The sequence below is a fragment of the Motacilla alba genome, chromosome 4, assembly GCF_015832195.1.
Source record: "Motacilla alba alba isolate MOTALB_02 chromosome 4, Motacilla_alba_V1.0_pri, whole genome shotgun sequence".
In the NCBI taxonomy this organism is placed as follows: domain Eukaryota; kingdom Metazoa; phylum Chordata; class Aves; order Passeriformes; family Motacillidae; genus Motacilla; species Motacilla alba.
Window position 1 is genome coordinate 739,217 of NC_052019.1, and position 17,060 is coordinate 756,276.

At 58.8% G+C, this 17,060-nt stretch overlaps 1 protein-coding gene across 2 annotated transcripts; it reads right to left on the minus strand.

The window, feature by feature from the left end:
* Window positions 1-1,214: 1,214 nt before the first annotated feature.
* Window positions 1,215-17,031, minus strand: CCT7 (chaperonin containing TCP1 subunit 7). 2 transcript variants are annotated; one of them, XM_038136093.1, is made up of 13 exons: window positions 16,883-17,031; window positions 15,239-15,392; window positions 13,359-13,465; window positions 12,573-12,698; window positions 11,949-12,001; window positions 10,240-10,411; window positions 9,105-9,269; window positions 7,854-8,042; window positions 7,274-7,371; window positions 6,506-6,638; window positions 3,770-3,976; window positions 1,610-1,855; window positions 1,215-1,278 (listed from the first exon to the last, which is right to left on the minus strand). In XM_038136093.1, the coding sequence occupies exons 1-12, from the start codon at window positions 16,886-16,888 to the stop codon at window positions 1,622-1,624; spliced, it is 1,644 nt and encodes a 547-aa protein (XP_037992021.1). In that variant the 5' UTR covers window positions 16,889-17,031; the 3' UTR covers window positions 1,215-1,278; window positions 1,610-1,621. The 2 variants fall into 2 exon arrangements, with proteins under 2 accessions (XP_037992021.1, XP_037992020.1); XM_038136092.1 differs by lacking the exon at window positions 1,215-1,278 and having other exon boundaries at window positions 1,449-1,855.
* Between the last annotated feature and the right edge of the window lie 29 nt (window positions 17,032-17,060).

The window sequence follows — 17,060 nt, forward strand, 5'->3', positions numbered from 1 at the left end:
GGGGACAAAGGGGGATACAGGGACCCAGCGGGGCAGCACGGGGGGAGCACCGAGGGGGCAGCCCTGGCACAGCATGCCCAGAGCAGCTGGGGCTGCCCCTGGGTTCCCCAGATGCCCAAGGCCAGGCTGGACATCGGGGCTTGGAGCCACCTGGGACAGTGGGAGGTGTCCCTGGATGATCTTTATGGTCCCTTGTAACCCAAACGACCCCATGATGTTGTATTTCTTTCACTGTCTTCCCTCAACACCTGTAACCCACCAGACCCAAGTCTCCTGACGTTCTCCCGGCACCATTTTCCTCTCTGAGTGCCCCCAAACGCCTGGATCCATCCTTGGAGCTGTCACACAGCTGCTGCCTGGGACCTCCTTCCATGAAGCCAAGTGGAAAATGGAAATGCCCCACTGAGCAGAAGCCAATTAAAATGTCACTGAGCAGTGTCAGAGCTCCAAGCACACACAGAGCTGCTCCACCCTAGAAGCACTCCTGGGCTGTCACTGAGCAGTGTCAGAGCTCCAAGCACACGCAGGTGATCCACCCTAGAAGCACTCCTGAGCTGTGTCACTGAGCAGTGTCAGAGCTCCAAGCACACACAGGTGCTCCATCCTAGAAGCACTCCTGGGCTGTCACTGAGCAGTGTCAGAGCTCCAAGCACAGAGCTGCTCCACCCTAGAAGCACTCCTGGGCTGTGTCACTGAGCAATGTCTGAGAGCTCCAAGCACACAAGAGCTGCTCCATCCTAGAAGCACTCCTGGGCTGTGCCTGGAGCCTGCCCTGCTCTTCAGAGCAGCACTTGCAGTGAAACGGGGCCAAAGCCAGCCTGAAAGGCTCCTTTTTAACCCGTCCTGAGGCCCCCCCGTGTGGAATGAAGCAGAGAACAGAGGACAAGCCCAACTGCCACTGAGACAAACTCGTTTTATTGTGCTGGAGCCTGGCTTCAAAGTGCCCAGCAGAACAAAACACGAACCAGTATAAATAGGCCCCAAAGCCCTCCCTGCGCTGGCTCCAGCCCGCAGGAGGGAAAGGTCTGGAGGAGGGAACGCTCCTGGGGAGGGAAGGCTCCTTAGGGAATGCCCAGGCCAGTGAGGCACTGCCAGGCAGGGCAGGGCAGCTCCAGGGCTGTGGCTGCCAGTGCCAGGAGCTGCCTGTGACCGCCCCAGCCCCGGGCTGGCAGCCCGCTGCAGGAGCAGCTGCTGGTCCCAGCGGGATTTGAGGAGAGCTCAGTGGCTGTGGGGCTGTTAGCCCTGGGCAGGGGCAGGAGCAGCCGCTGCTCCCAGCGGGTTTAAGGAGCTCAGGGGCTGTGGGGCTGTCAGCCCTGGGCAGGGGCAGGAGCAGCCGCTGTTCCCAGTGGGTTTAAGGAGCTCAGTGGCTGTGGGGCTGTCAGCCCTGGGCAGGGGCAGGGGCAGGAGTGGCTGCTGTTCCCAGCGGGTTCAAGGAGCTCAGTGGCTGGCAGCCCTGGGCAGGATCAGCCGCTGTTCCCAGTGGGTTTAGGGAGCTCAGTGGCTGTGGGGCTGGGCAGGAGCAGCCGCTGTTCCCAGTGGGTTTTAAGGAGCTCAGTGGCTGGCAGCCCTGGGCAGGAGCAGGGGCAGGATCAGCCGCTGTTCCCAGCGGGTTTTAGGGAGCTCAGTGGTTGTGGGGCCGGGCGCGGGCGCGGCCGCGGGGAGCAGCAGCAGCAGAGGAGGGCTCGGCGCTGGAGCGCGGGTTGCGGATGGTCTCGTCCACGGACACGATCAGGCACGCCGCCTCCGAGGCCGCCGTCAGCGCGTTGATGCGCACCACGGCCGGCTCCCACACGCACGCCGAGAAATTGTCTGCTATGTCCTCGTTGGTCACGTCCACGCCGTACCACATCCCGCCCTGGGGACAGAGGGACAGAGGGACAGGGATCAGTGCCACAGCCTGCTCTGGGGACAGAGGGGACAGGCATCAGTGCCAGATTCCCCGCTGAGGGACAGGGATCAGAGCCACATCCTGCCCTGAGGGACAGAGGGACACAGGGATCAGTGCCACATCCTGCCCTGAGAGGACAAAGGGGACAGGGACTCAGTGTCGCAGGCTGCCCTGAGGGACAGAGGGACACAGGGATCAGTGCCACATCCCACTCTGAGAGGACAGAGGGGACAAAGGGGACAGGGACTGGTCACAGGGCTGGGTGGGACTTGGGAAAAGCCTGGGAGGGAAGGCCAGGCAAAGGTGAAGGGAGAGGCTGGAGCCTCCCTCACATTCTGCTGCGAAGGAAAACACAAGAAATCCAAGCTGAGCACACTTTGCTCCCAGCCACCAGTGCCAGCGGTGCCTGATGAAGAGGAGGCTCCTTCCAGTTCAGCATCACAGCGTCACCGAGGCTGGAAAAGCCCTCCCCCACCATCCAGTCCACGCTGTGCCCCATTCCCACCTTGTCCCCAGCCCTGAGTGCCACCTCCGCTCTTCCCTGGACACCTCCAGGGATGGAGACTCCAAACCTCCTGGGCAGCCCCTGCCATGAAGCTGCAGAAGCCTCTGAGGCCTCCCTGTCCCATTCTGCACCCTCATTTTGGGGCACCCCCCGAGCCCCAGCAGCAGCAGCAGGGTGACACGTGCTGGGGGTGACAGAACCCAAGGGCAACCTCCAAGCCCTGCAGCTGGGATCTCCACAAAACCAGCACTCAGGACCTTCAGCCTGCAGCTCCTGTGCTCAGCCAGCTCCTGCACTCTGCTTCCTCTGACGCTAACACAGCAGCTCCCTCCTGACAAATGATGAGTTTGTGAGGAGCAAATCAGAACCCCCAGCTCAGAAGTCACAGCTGGGATCAAAGGGAACACAGCTCCTTTCCACTGGCAGGCACCTGCGCCAGGCCCACGCTGATGTGAAACCAGCACAGTGTTTCATCAGAGGGGACACGGCTCCAGCATGGGCTTGGCTGAGCTGCACTGGCCCTGACAGCTCCAGGAGGGGACTGGGGAGCAGGAACCTCACACACTGCCTCTGGGACGCCAGCGTGTCTGAGGCTGCAAGGTGTGGCTGGGGGTGTGTATTGTACTGCCACCTGCCAGAGCTGGGGCAGGTACCTGCTGGTCATGGGGCAGTTCTCTTCAGCTCTTCCACAACCAATCCTCCCTCCAGGAGATCTCTGCTGTTCATGGGCCAATAATTATTAATTATCTTCTGTTCATGGGCAGTGAGTGTCCCTGCATGGCTGATAAAATTCCATCATCCCATGGGAGATGCTCTGCCGAGGGGAGGAGCCAAGCATTCCTGCCTGGATATAATCTGAGCCTGGGAACAGCACAGCAGCCTTTGCCACTGCGTTCCCAGAGGAGCAGCTTTCTCCTGCCCTGCATTGCCAGAGGAGCAGCTTTCTCCTGCCCTGCATTCCCAGAGGAGCAGCTTTCTCCTGCCCTGCATTCCCAGAGGAATTCCAGGCCCATCTCCAGCAGCCCTGGAGCTTCAGAGGAAAACTCCCCCCTTGCCCAGGATCCCTGCTGCAGCAGAACCACAGCTGGCACTGCAGGAGGGCTGAGCCACCATGGAATGGCACTGCTGCCACCACCCTGACACACAGGGGGTCAGCTCCTCTCTGACTCTGGCAGGGGTTTGTTTGTACTATTGCATTTGTATTTCTAATTTCCCTAATAAAGAAATGTTGTTCCCATTCCCACGCCCTTGTCTGAGAGCCCCTTAATTTCAAAGTTACAGCAATTCAGAGGGAGGGGGTTTGCATTTTCCCTTTCAGGGGAGGCTCCTGCTTCCCTCAGCAGACCCTGGCTGTCCCTGGCTGTCGCGGGCCGTACCTGGGCGTGCTTGGCGCGCAGCTTGTTGAGGATGTTGGTGGCGTCGAAGCCGGCGTTGTCGCAGAGCTGCCGGGGGATGATCTCCAGGGCCTTGGCGTAGGCGCCGATCAGCAGCTGCTGCTTGCCCGGGATGGTGCGCGAGTAGTCCCGCAGGTACCGCGACAGCTCCATCTCGATGGCGCCGCCGCCCGCCACCACCGAGTCGTTCTGCAGGGACACGCCGCAGCACGGGGGCTCGCTCAGGGCTCTGCAGGCTCATGGCAATGCACAGCCCTGCAGGCACAGCAATGCACAGCCCTGCAGGCGTGGCGATGCACAGCCCATGGCAATGCACAGCCCTGCAGGCACAGCAATGCACAGCCCTGCAGGCACAGCAATGCACTGCCCATGGCAATGCACAGCCCATGGCAATGCACAGCCCTGCAGGCACAGCAATGCACAGCCCATGGCAATGCACAGCCCTGCAGGCACAGCAATTCACAGCCCGTGGCAATGCACAGCCCTGCAGGCACGGTGATGCACCGCCCGTGGCAATGCACAGCCCTGCAGGCACAGCAATGCACAGCCCTGCAGGCACAGCAATGCACAGCCCATGGCAATGCACAGCAATGCACAGCCCATGGCAATGCACAGCCCTGCAGGCACGGCAATGCACAGCCCATGGCAATGCACAGCCCATGGCAATGCCCAGGCACAGCAATGCACAGCCCAGCAATGCCATGCACAGCAATGCACAGCCCATGCATGCACAGCATGGCATGCAATGCAGGCCAGCAATGCCGCCCATGGCAATGCACAGCCCTGCAGGCACAGCAATGCACAGCCCATGGCAATGCACAGCCCATGGCAATGCACAGCCCTGCAGGCACAGCAATGCACAGCCCATGGCAATGCACAGCCCTGCAGGCACAGCAATGCCGTGGCAATGCACAGCCCTGCAGGCACAGCAATGCACAGCCCTGCAGGCACGGCGATGCACCGCCCGTGGCAATGCACAGCCCTGCAGGCACAGCAATGCACAGCCCATGGCAATGCACAGCCCTGCAGGCACAGCAATGCACAGCCCTGCAGGCACAGCAATGCACAGCCCTGCAGGCACAGCAATGCACAGCCCATGGCAATGCACAGCCCTGCAGGCACAGCAATGCACAGCCCTGCAGGCGTGGCGATGCACCGCCCGTGGCAATGCACAGCCCTGCAGGCACAGCAATGCACAGCCCTGCAGGCACAGCAATGCACAGCCCATGGCAATGCACAGCCCTGCAGGCACAGCAATGCACAGCCCTGCAGGCACAGCAATGCACAGCCCATGCAGGCAATGCACAGCCCGTGGCAATGCACAGCCCTGCAGGCACAGCAATGCACAGCCCATGGCAATGCACAGCCCTGCAGGCACAGCAATGCACAGCCCATGGCAATGCACAGCCCTGCAGGCACAGCAATGCACATGGCAATGCACAGCCCATGGCAATGCACAGCCCTGCAGGCACAGCAATGCACAGCCCATGGCAATGCACAGCCCTGCAGGCACAGCAATGCACAGCCCATGGCAATGCACAGCCCATGGCAATGCACAGCAATGCACAGCCCATGGCAATGCACAGCCCATGGCAATGCACAGCCCGTGGCAATGCACAGCCCTGCAGGCACAGCAATGCACAGCCCATGGCAATGCACAGCCCATGGCAATGCACAGCCCGTGGCAAGGCACAGCCCTGCCCCCTCCTAGCAATCCACAGCCCTGGCTGCCCACAGCAATCCACAGCTCTGCCAGCCCGTGGCAATCCACAGCCCTGCCAGCCCCAGCCCTGCCAGCCCGTGGCAATGCACAGCCCTGCCGTGGCAACCCACAGCCCTGGCGCTGCTGTCCCCGGGACTGTCTGCCAGCAGCAGCAGGGACACTCCAAGAACCTCCATTTGCAGCTCCAGCAGCTCAGCCCAGCTGTGCACAGGAGAAAGGGGGGTTTGGGGACACTACACCCGAAGGGAGGGATGGCACCTCACAGCCACCTCGGGCCAGGGAAGCTTCCTCACTCTCATCAAGCGTCCAAAACTAAAGATACAGACAGCAGCACACTGCAGCTCAGTTCTGCTGCTTTTTCAGGAGAGACATCAGGACATTCTTTCTAAAAGCAACAGCTCCAAAAACCCTGACATGCTTCTCCCCAGCCCCCAGGACATGCAGCCTCAGAGCTGCTTTTAACCAGAAGCCCTTCCTACAGCCAGGGAAGGGCTACACGTTTTTGTGTACCTACATGTTTTTGTGTATCCCAGAAACATGCAGAGTTTGGCAGTGCCACCCAGGATCAAACACACATCCAGAGAGGCCCTGGACTTCTCCTGGTGCCCCCAGCCTGCCTCAGAACCACGGGACTATCACGCCCTCAGGCTGGGTACCGAGAGAGGGGCTCTATGGGCATGGACACACATGTGCCATCAATCTGCTGCTCCATCTCCTGAAGATCCACCCAGCACAGCCAGGAGACCGTTCCCTTTAGAGTGGAGGATGGAGCAAGCACGAGGCAGAGCTGCACAGAAGTGCAGGCAGAGCCCAGGCGTGCCTGGAGAGCGGCTGCAAACGCTGCCAGAGCCACGCTGAGCCCGCCAAGGAACCGCACTCGAGCGAATCCACGAGTGTGCTCACTGTCCAGAGCCCTCAGCCAAGGCTGGTGAGTGTGAGGCGACCAGCAGCTCTGGCTGTGCCCGGGCACAGTGCCCTGGCAGGGCAGGGCTCACCTTGATGGCCCTCCTGACGATCATGATGGCGTCGTGCAGGGAGCGCTCCGTCTCCTCCATGAACTGCTCCGCGCCCCCGCGCAGGATGATGGTGCACGTCTTGGCCTTGGGGCAGCCCGTGAAGAAGTTGTACCTGCCAGAGGGAGGGTGGGGCATGCAGAAGCTGCTGCTGGACAGGCAATGTGGGACAGAGCCAGCCCCGCAGCTGTGGCCCCCTGGCAGCCCCAGCGGATCCTGGGCTGAGGAGCAGGGCCAGGGAACACAGAGGGGACGTTCCAGATAATCAGGAAAATCTGTTCTGTTCCTGCTGCCAGGGGCTCACGCTGACCTGGTGCTCCCGGTTTGCACTTGGCAGGAGCACAAAGGGCAGCAGCCAGCCCCAAACAGGACTGGAAGGACCCCAGTGCACTGTCCCCAGCTTCTCCTGCGCTGACAGGGAAGTGACAAGCTGGAACATCACACAAGTGCCACAATCAACCCCAAAACGTGGTGGCTTTCCATTACAAAGGCAGCAGCACTGCTGTGCTTCTTACAAGGCATTGCAGAATAAACACATTTTTTTCAAAGCTTTTACAAGGGGTAGGGTCTCAATGAAATCTTGCTGCTGGCTACAATAAAATATACAATAAAATATATACATTTTGTAACAACCTTGTTTCCATCTCAACAGCTTGAGAGATGTTGACCCTGCCGATGCTTTGACCTCAACTTTTCCACCTGCTGTGAGAGGGCTGGCAGGGTTTGCAGGTTTGCAGCTGGTGTTCTTACCTCTCTCCCCCAATCTGGGTCTCCTCAAAGAGCTCACAGCGGCCCAGCACATCATCGGACAGGGCATTGACACTGGTCTGGATGGATCCCCCACAGGCCTGCAGGAATGGGGACAAACACGGAATTACCACTGCTGACAGCCCACACCCACCTGCCAGCAGGCTCCACTCTCAGCCAGCCCAGCTGCTGAGCTGCTGCAAACCCATCCTGCAGATTCGGGAAAACCCTTCTCCCTCCTTCCCCTCTCATGGGCTCCGGCCAACCCTCACAGCAAAATTAAGTTTATGCAGCTTCGAGGTGCTGCCTCACAGGCTCCAGAGATACACAAAGAAAGCTCAGGGAAAAAACACTCATGATGGGAAAGAGAAGAACTCAGGAAAATAAACCTCTACTGATGCACTGCTCAGATCTTTATCTACAACACCAGGCTGTCAGGGTGTGAGTGCCCACCCCGCCGAGGAACAGCCTGGTCCTTTCAGCCCTTGTGAGGAGCAGCGAGATCACTGAGCAGCTGTTTGGGAATGCCCAGCTGGGGTGTCAGAACTGTCCAAAGGCTTTCCTGCAAGCCAGGGGAACTCACCATCATGGTCCTCTTGAGATCCTCCTCTGGGACACGGCCGGCACAGAACATGTCCCTGTCTGCAAAGTACTGGGTGGCCACGTCCCCAATGGGCAGCTTGGACAGCACCACCTTGGCTCCTGACTTGTGGATTTTGTCCAGTTTGTCGTACAGGATGTTCCACTCTGCATCCACGATGGCCTGGTAATCCTGGCAGGAGGACAGGGGGATGGACACATGTTCCTGTGCCAGGGGATGCTCCACGTGCAGCCCTGGCACAGAGTCACGAGGGCTCTGCACCATGGCACTGCCCAAAAGGCTCCTGCAGGCAGGAACCCTGCTCCAGGGACCTGCCCAAAAGGCTCCTGCAGGCAGGAACCCTGCTCCAGGGCACTGCCCAAAAGGCTCCTGCAGGCAGGAACCCTGCTCCAGGGCACTGTCCAAAAGGCTCCTGCAGGCAGGAACCCTGCTCCAGGGCACTGCCCAAAAGGCTCCTGCAGGCAGGAACCCTGCTCCAGGGCACTGCCCAAAAGGCTCCTTCAACCCCAGCAGCTGCTGCAGCCCTGGGGGCACTGCTGGAGGAGCAGTCCCTGCAAGGCCACGTGTTAGGCCCAAGGCAATGGCCCCAGAGCTGGTGGCTCAGCATAGCTGGGGCACAGTGACAGCTCACCAACGTGTGCTGACCCTGCTGTGCTTCCCAGCCTGCTGGACCCCATTCCCACAGGGCAGCACAGCCCACCAGCTGTTTGCAAAGGTGAAGGATGGGCAGGAGGCAAACTCATTTATCATGGAATGCTTTGGGTGGGAAGGGACCTTTTAAAGGTCATCCAGTGCCACTCTCTGCCTTGGGCAGGGACACCTCCCACTGCCTCTGGCTGCTCCAAGCCCCATCCAACCTAGCCTGGAACACTGCCAGGGATCCAGGGGCAGCCACACCCTGTGCCAGGCCCTGCCCACCCTCCCAGCCAGCAATTCCTTGCCAAGATCCCAGCCCAATCTCCCCTTTCCCAGTGGCAGCCATTCCCTGGCTCCTGTCCCTGCAGGCCTTGTCCCCAGTCCCTCTGCAGCTCTCCTGGAGCCCCTGCAGGCCCTGCCAGGGGCTCTGAGCTCTGCCTGGAGCCTTCCCTTCTCCAGGGGAGCATTCCCAGCTCTCCAGCCCAGCTCCAGCCCTCAGCAGCTCCGGGGTCTCCCATCTCATCCCTGCCCAGGGGATGAGCAGCCCCAGGTGTCCCAGGCAGGAGGCAGCAGGCCAGGCTCCCCTGGGGCTCTTACCTCCACCGTGTTGACTCTGACCTCGGCGTTGTCCTTCTCAGCTTTGAGCTCCAGCTCCACGTTGAGCAGGGCGATTTTGGGGGACTGGTACTTCTTGGGCTGCATCTCAAACCCAGCGTAGGAGAAGGTTTTCTTAAAGGCAACTCCAGCCACCAGCTGTGAGTCCTGGAACACAGGGATTGGCCTCAGGCTCAGCCCCCAAGGCTTTCTGCACAGGGATAATAACAACTCCCCCAGGACACTCCCTGCTGCCAGAGGCCTCATTTACAAAGCCTTCCCTGCATGGTCTCCTTTGGTTAACCCACTTTTAGAGGGAATAAGCAGCAAGGATTTCTTTCAGCTCATAAAAGCAGCTTCCTGGCTACCCCTCAAAACTCCACACCAAGAACTCCTCACACAACCTGAAGATCAAGGAATGGAGCCATCAGTTCTCTCCCTGATCTCTTTCCCATTCCTTCCCTTTGAACTTTTGGATATTTCTCATCCACAGCCCCACCGGGGCTGGTTTCTGCTCTGCTTTGTTTTTCCAAGTTCCATCACCACCTCCTGGATTTTCTGCAGCAGGACAGCCCTGTCCAACAGCACTCCCTGGCATGAGCTCCTCGATTTCCTGGGTGAAGAAATCAGGATCTGAATCGCCCTCTCCCAGGGGCTGTCCCACAGCCAGGATCAATGCCCTACCACATACCCAGGGGCAGTCCCAGACACAACAGGCTCTCCAGCACTGAGGCATAACCACACTTCCCCCCTGCCCTGCCCACCACTAAATCAGCTCCATGGGGCTTGCCTTGCATTCTTCCCAACCCAGTAATCCTACATGCAGCCACAACTTCTGGATGCAGAAGTAACAAAGACTTCCTACAAAAGAAATTAATTATTTGTGGAGATAAATGGAATTTTATCAGTAACAACTTTTGCTGCAGTGAGGTGAAGAGTGCATTTAGCTCAAAACCCAGAAACTCCACCTATGGAAAAGAAACCCTGCTGAGCTTCCTCCTCACAGCAGCAGCTTTGTTCCCCTTTGGGAATTCCCCAACAGGCACTGTCAAGCCAGGCTGCACTTCTGCTAGAGCCAAGGCACCACCAGAGCTGGGAGCCCTGTCTCCCACCCCTCCAGGAAGGCTCCAGCACTTACTTCCAAAGCTCCTCCTTGCACCTTCTTGATCCCGATCATCTTGAGCTGCAGCAAGTCATCCAACATCATCACAGCATCTACAACCATCTTGGAGAAAAACTCCTTGCTCTGGGAGATGAGCTTGGAGCTCAGGGCTGTGGCTGCACATTTCTCCAGAAGACTCCTCTGCTCACTGCAGAAAGGGAAGGAAAAACAAAGGTTTGGTCACCTGCCAGACCTTTTCACAAGCCCCAAACACCGTATGGGGCTTTGTTAATCACGGGTTCAGGCTGGAAACTACCTTTAAGATCATTCAGTCCAGCACTGCCAAGGCCACCACTGCCCCGTGTCCCCAGGTGCCACATCCACAGGACTGTGAAAATCCCTCCAGGGATGGGAACACCACCCTTCCATGGGGAAATTCCTGCTGGTGCCCACCCTGAGGCTCCCCTGAGGCCGTTCCCTCTGCTCCTGTCCCTGTTCCCTGGAGCAGAGCCCGACCCCCCCGGCTGTCCCCTCCTGGCAGGAGCTGTGCAGAGCCACAAGGGCCCCCTGAGCCTCCTTTGCTCCAGGCTGAGCCCCTTCCCAGCTCCCTCGGGAACTCTGCAGCCCCTTCCCAGCTCCCTCGGGAACTCTGCAGCCCCTTCCCAGCTCCCTCGGGAACTCTGCAGCCCTTTCCCAGCTCCCTCGGGAATTCTCCAGACCCTTCCCAGCTCCCTCGGGAATTATCCAGACCCTTCCCAGCTCCATTCCCTGCCCTGGCCATGCTCCAGCCCCTCAGGGTCTGTCTTGTCATGGGGGGCCCAAAATCCTCTCTGACAGAGGCCAAGATCAGCTCCCTCCTGTCCATGGGGAGAACAAGACACAAATCCCAGACTGACAAACCCCAGTCTCCTTTTTAGAGCTCGAGCATCAGCCCAGCACTGAGGCTGATCAGCTTTTATGCACCTGAAATCAGACAAGAGCAGGTGCTTCCCTTCATCCCGAGGCAGGAATATGCTCCTGACACCCTCTAAAGGCAGCACAGTCCCTGAAGCACTAACTCAGGCAGTGAATGTGCAGCAGTGGGTGACACAGAGACACCAGGGAGATGTGGATCCAGCTGCCAGGCTCTGTCCCCCATGGGAACCACTCTATTCCCCACCACAGGACGACATTTTAGTTTTCTCCAGCATTTTTTAAGAATTTGGTTTGGACAACCCATTTTGGTTTATCCAAGATGCAGTTGAAATACTTCTAATTAACTGCAGGCATCAGTAAGGTCAAGCAGGCAGGAGCTTAAAATCCAGGGAGCAAAGGAACTCCAGTATTCTCACCTCAGCTGAAGGGAGCACTGCTGTGAGCTATCTACCTTGGTGTGTGACAGCTAAAAGGGGATCTGATCCTCAGGGGACTGCTGAGATTCAGACTGCCACTGACTGCAGCAAGAGCTCCCAGACTCCACTGCTGCAAAAAGAAATCAGGCCACTTATTTTGGTGGCCAGCTTCCTCCATGAGCACTGGGAGACACTGCCCTACAGCAGCCCTGCAGCCAAGCCGGGGCAGAGCACTGCCCTGCAGGAGCAGGAAATTCCAGGGAAACTGGGAATGACCCCCGTGCGGGGCTGCAGCTCCAGTCCCGCCTGGAGACATCAGCCAGAGCCACAGAATGCAGCAGGATTCCAGGAGCACCCTCACAGCAGTCAGCTGGAGCCCAGAACACAACCAGGTTACCCCCAAGGGGAACTTACTCCTTATCCTCCTTCTTCACGGAGACAGCGATGTCTTTGATCTTGTTCACAGCCTGGCAAAAAGGCAACAGCTGGATTAATGATTTATGCTCCCGAGCTGCTGAGAACCTCCAACCCCTCTCTTTGTGTTTTATCTTTTGTTCTCTGCACCAACGTCACTGAAGTTCCAAGTGTTTAAGTTATTCCACCCCTGCCAGCGCAGTAATTCCAAGCAATACACCAAGATGTGAGGAGTGGGAGGAGGCTCAGAGCTGCTCTGCTGCTTCTGTGTTCAGCAGAGACCCTGGGAATGAAAGGGCTGCTGCGGAGTGAACCTCCAAAAACCAGCCTAATGGGACCACCAGGCTCCAGGAGACACACAGGTTACTGAGAAGCAGCAGAGAATGGGAGGAGCAGGAGAATGGGAAACGAGTTTTTAATTTATTCCTTGGGAAAAAACCCAAAGGAAGTGACAGCACCCCAGAGGTACGGAGGGCTATCAGCAGGCCTGGCACAGAGAGGCAGCAGGAGATGGCTGCTGGCACTCCCCACACCCACTCCCCAGCAGGTTTGCCTGGCAGGGTGTCCCCGTCCCTGTGGGGCATGCCCAGCTGTCCCCAGCAGCCTGTCCCTGCCGTGCCTCACCAGCTGCGTGGCCGTGCGGAAGGCGCGGATGATGATCTGGGGATGGAGCCCCTCCTCCACGTAGGGCTTCACCTGCTTCAGGAACTCAGCGGCCAGCAGGGTCACGGACGTGGTGCCATCACCCACCTGCAGGGACAGGGGACACCGTGTCACCCCACGCCGTGCCACCCCCACGCCGTGCCACCCCCGAGAGCAGCAGCAAAACCACTCCAGAGCCTCCAGGGAAAGCAGAGCTCAGCATTTTCTCTGCTCACTGATCTGTGGCTGAATTCCTCAGGGATTCAGAGTGGCCCGGGTGGGAAGGGACCTCAAAGCCCAGCCAGTGCCACCCTCTGCCTTGGGCAGGGACACCTTCTGCCATCCCAGATTGCTCCAAGCCACATTCAACCTGGCCTTGGGCACTGCCAGGGATCCAGGGGCAGCCCCAGCTGCTCTGGGAATTCCAGCCCAGCCCCTGCCCACCCTCCCAGCCAGCAATTCCTTGCCAAGATCCCAGCCCAATCTCCCCTTTCCCAGTGGCAGCCATTCCCTGCCTCCTGTCCCTCTGTCCCTTGTCCCCAGTCCCTCTGCAGCTCTCCTGGAGCCCCTGCAGGCCCTGCCAGGGGCTCTGAGCTCTGCCTGGAGCCTTCCCTTCTCCAGGGGAGCATTCCCAGCTCTCCAGCCTGGCTCCAGGGCAGGCAGAATAAACCCAGCACCCCGAGAGCAACTGCCACAGCTAGCCCGGGGCCCAGGGCAGCACTGGCACTCAGCTGTTCCACCCCAGGCCCAGCCAGGCTCCCCTCCCACCTCGGCATCTTGGGATTTGGCGATGTCCACCAGGGTCTTGGCGGCAGGGTGGACAACGTCCAGCAGCTTCAGGATGGTGGCCCCGTCGTTGGAGATGGTGGCTTTGCCTGGGGTTCGTGGAGAAAAGGAAGTTAAAGGCAGCTTTACACCAGCAGGGCACAGCCCTATCTCTGGGGGCTCTCAGGAGACCTTGGCAGGCTCCTCTGCTCCACCAGAACTGAGTCCTGTCAGCCCATCTGTGGAGCAGGGTCAGTGAAGTCAGTCTGAGAGCAGAACAGCTTTCCACACCAACAAAGGTTTGGAATTCATTTCCCTCTTCTCAAAGGCCTCCCCAGAAAGATAAAACCATATTCTAGTCTGAGGCTCTCATGAAGAAAGATCCTAGAAATCATATCAGTTATCCTAAGAGAAATTCAAATCAAATTATCCTTTTGAACATGAATATATTGCAGTTCCTACTTGTAAAAGCTATTTAAAGGCTATACTAAGCCTCTTCACAGTAACAAAAATAAATTATTATTATTATTATTATTATTATTATTATTATTATTATTATTATTGTTATTATTATTATTGTTATTATTATTATTATTACTTCATACCAGTCTTTTCAGAATGATGGCAAAGCTCATCTCTTAAATCACACTCCAAAAAAAAAAGATTAAAAATCAACCCAGGAACACCCACTGACCTCACACTCAGCCACAACTGCTGAGCAACTCCACAGGTGTCGTGAGCCTCGTTTAAAAGTAGAGATGACCAAAAATACCTCAAGAGAGGTTCAAGCCTCTCTGCTTCTCCTGTCTGGCACAGATTTACACTGGATGCATCCAACCGATGCCTCAGGTTTGGCTTTTCTATGTGTCAGATCCTGTGCTGCTTTAGTGTGTGGGGCTGGGCTCACAGCAGGGGATGCTGAGCTCTGCACAGAGCAGGGACACAAAACAATTCCTGCTCCAGCTGGGGACGAGGACAAATGACCCAAACCTCAGCCCAGGAGCACAAACAGCGTGGGCTGGAGAGAGGAAAACAAGCAGGGTGGGAGTGCCTGGGCTAAAGCTGAACGGGACAATGAACTGCAAGGTGCAAATGGAGCAGAGCTGAGCCAAGGGAGAGACCCCGGCAGCGCTCGTGCATTTTGGGACCATTTGGGTTCATCTTGGGTTCATTTTGGGACCATTTTGGGCCATCTTGGGTGCATTTTGGGACCATTCTGGTCCATCTTGGGTGCATTTTGGGACCATTTTGGTCCATCTTGGGTTCATTTTGGGACCATTTTGGTCCATCTTGGGTTCATTTTGGGACCATTCTGGTCCCTCTTGGGTGCATTTTGGGACCATTCTGGTCCATCTTGGGTGCATTTTGGGACCATTTTGGTCCATCTTGGGTTCATTTTGGTCCATCTTGGGCTCATTTTGGGACCATTCTGGTTCATCTTGGGACCATTTTGGGACCATTTTGGTTCTTCTTGGGTTCATTTTGGGACCATTGTGGTCCATCTTGGGTTCATTTTGGGACCATTTTGGTTCATCTTGGGTGCAGCCCTGGCTGGGCTCTTGTGCTGCCCAAGGTGGATCCATGGAGGAGATCCTTTAATAAATCCCTGCTTTATTCTTTGGCTCTGCCAGCCTCTGCTCTGGGGCAGCCTGCACAAGGCCCCACATCCTCCCTGACTCTGCATCTCCCTGAGGAGCAATCAGGGAATCCTCAGGCTGGACTGGCAATCCTCCTGCCTCCTACAGGGGACACCCAGGTGCTGTGGGGACACCGAGAGTGACAGTCTAACCCTGCTGTGAGAGCCGAGCCTGGCAGGGGCTGGGGCTGCTGAGTGCCCCGATGGCCCAGCTGGCTTGAGCTGCCCCGCAGCACTGACGCCGTACCCCGGTCATCCACGATGAGCTTGTCCATGCCGCGCGGGCCCAGCGTGGTGCGCACGGCCTCGGCGATCACCTGGCACGCGTTGATGTTGCTGACCAGCTGCGGGATGCCCTGCGAGGTGTCCGTGCCCTCCTTCAGCAGGATCACCGGTGTTGGCTGCAGGCGGGAGCACGGCACAGCTGTTACCCAACAGTGACAACCCACAGCCCAGGACACACCAGGCTGCAGGCACGAGACCAAAACCACAGCCTCCTCGAAATTCCTCTGCCCCACGCCACCCAGCTGCTTCCCACTGCTCCCACAGCGCTGGGAATTCACAACTGCTCCGCCACAGGGCCAGGGACACACAGGAACTGTCCCAAAAACAACGGGGGTTCAGATAAACCACTGATAAACCACTCGGATAAACCAGTGAGGTTCTGATCTGATGCTGGCCTGGAGGAGACACAGCGTGCAGGAATTGCTGAGGAACCAAACAAACCTGGCTGGTGGGAGCACCAGAGCAGCTGGGGCTGTCCCTGGATCCCTGGAGTGCCCCAGGCCAGGCTGGACACTGGGGCTGGAGCAGCCTGGGACAGTGGGAGTGTCCCTGCCATGGCAGGGGTGGCACTGGGTGGGATTTAAGGTCCCTTCCAACCGAAACGATCCCGTGAGTGCTGCAACCACCTCAGAGGCAAAGCCCAAACTCTGCCCAAATGTGGGATGCACTGGCTGGGAACAGCTGGCAGCAGGCACAGAGCAGCACTGAACTGTGCTTGGTGCACCGAGGGGGCACAGGCACGAGAAAAGGAGCTACTGCAGAGGGCTCGGTGATGGGCACAAAGGACATCCCCGGGCTCTGGAGCATCCCTCCTATGAGGAGCTGGGCCTGCTGAGGCTGCACAAGGGAAGGCTGAGGGGGATCCCGTCAATCCATACAAATCTCTCCGAGGCGGTGCCATGAGCTTGGTACCAGACTCTTTCTGGTGATGCCCAGTAACAGGACGTAAATTAAAACACGAGAAATTCCACCTCAACGTGAGGAAGAACTTCTTTCCATGGAGGGTGACAGAGCCCTGGGACAGCTGCACAGGGAGGGCCTGGAGTGTCCCCCCGGAGCCATCCCAAAGCCCCCTGGAGACATTCCTGTGTCACCTGCTCCAGGTGATCCTGCCCGGGCAGGGGGCTGAACTGAGCGATCTCCAGCCCTGGCTATTCTGTGATCCCTGCAACCCGGAGGGATTCTGCGGAATAAAACGTCCAGCTTTCCCCCACCCCCAGCGGAGCGGCAATCCCGAGGGAAAAGGAGCCGTCTGTCCCCGGGGAAACCAGGCTGGACACACCTCCCGCATCCCCGCGGGGCTCGGCGCCGGAGGGACGCGGAGCCGGGCCGGGCGGAGGCTGGGGGGCGGGCTGGGGCCGGGGCTGCCCGCTGCCGAGCCCCGCAGCCAGCGCAGCCCGGCTCCGGCGGGCGCGGCCGCGGCACAGCCCGGCCACCGCCAGGCCTGCGCGCCGCGGCGGCTCCATCCGCGCCGCCCGGCCCGCCGCCACCCGGCCGCGGCCGCTCCCCGAGGGCCGGCGGGAGCCCCGCGGGGCGGGCGGGGCGGCGGGACGCAGGGACGGCGGCGGATGGCGGCGGATGGCGGCGGATGGCGCGGCGCACTCACCATCATCGCGGCGGCTGCTCGCTCCCGGCCCCCACAATGCACCGCGCACGCCCAGAACCTTCCCGGGGGCGGGCCGGGGGCGTGGAGCACTATTTGGCAGGGAGGGACGAGCGCGCGCAGCGTGGGGAAACGCAACAGATCACTATTTGGCAGCGAACGCCGCGGCGACGGCGAGCCG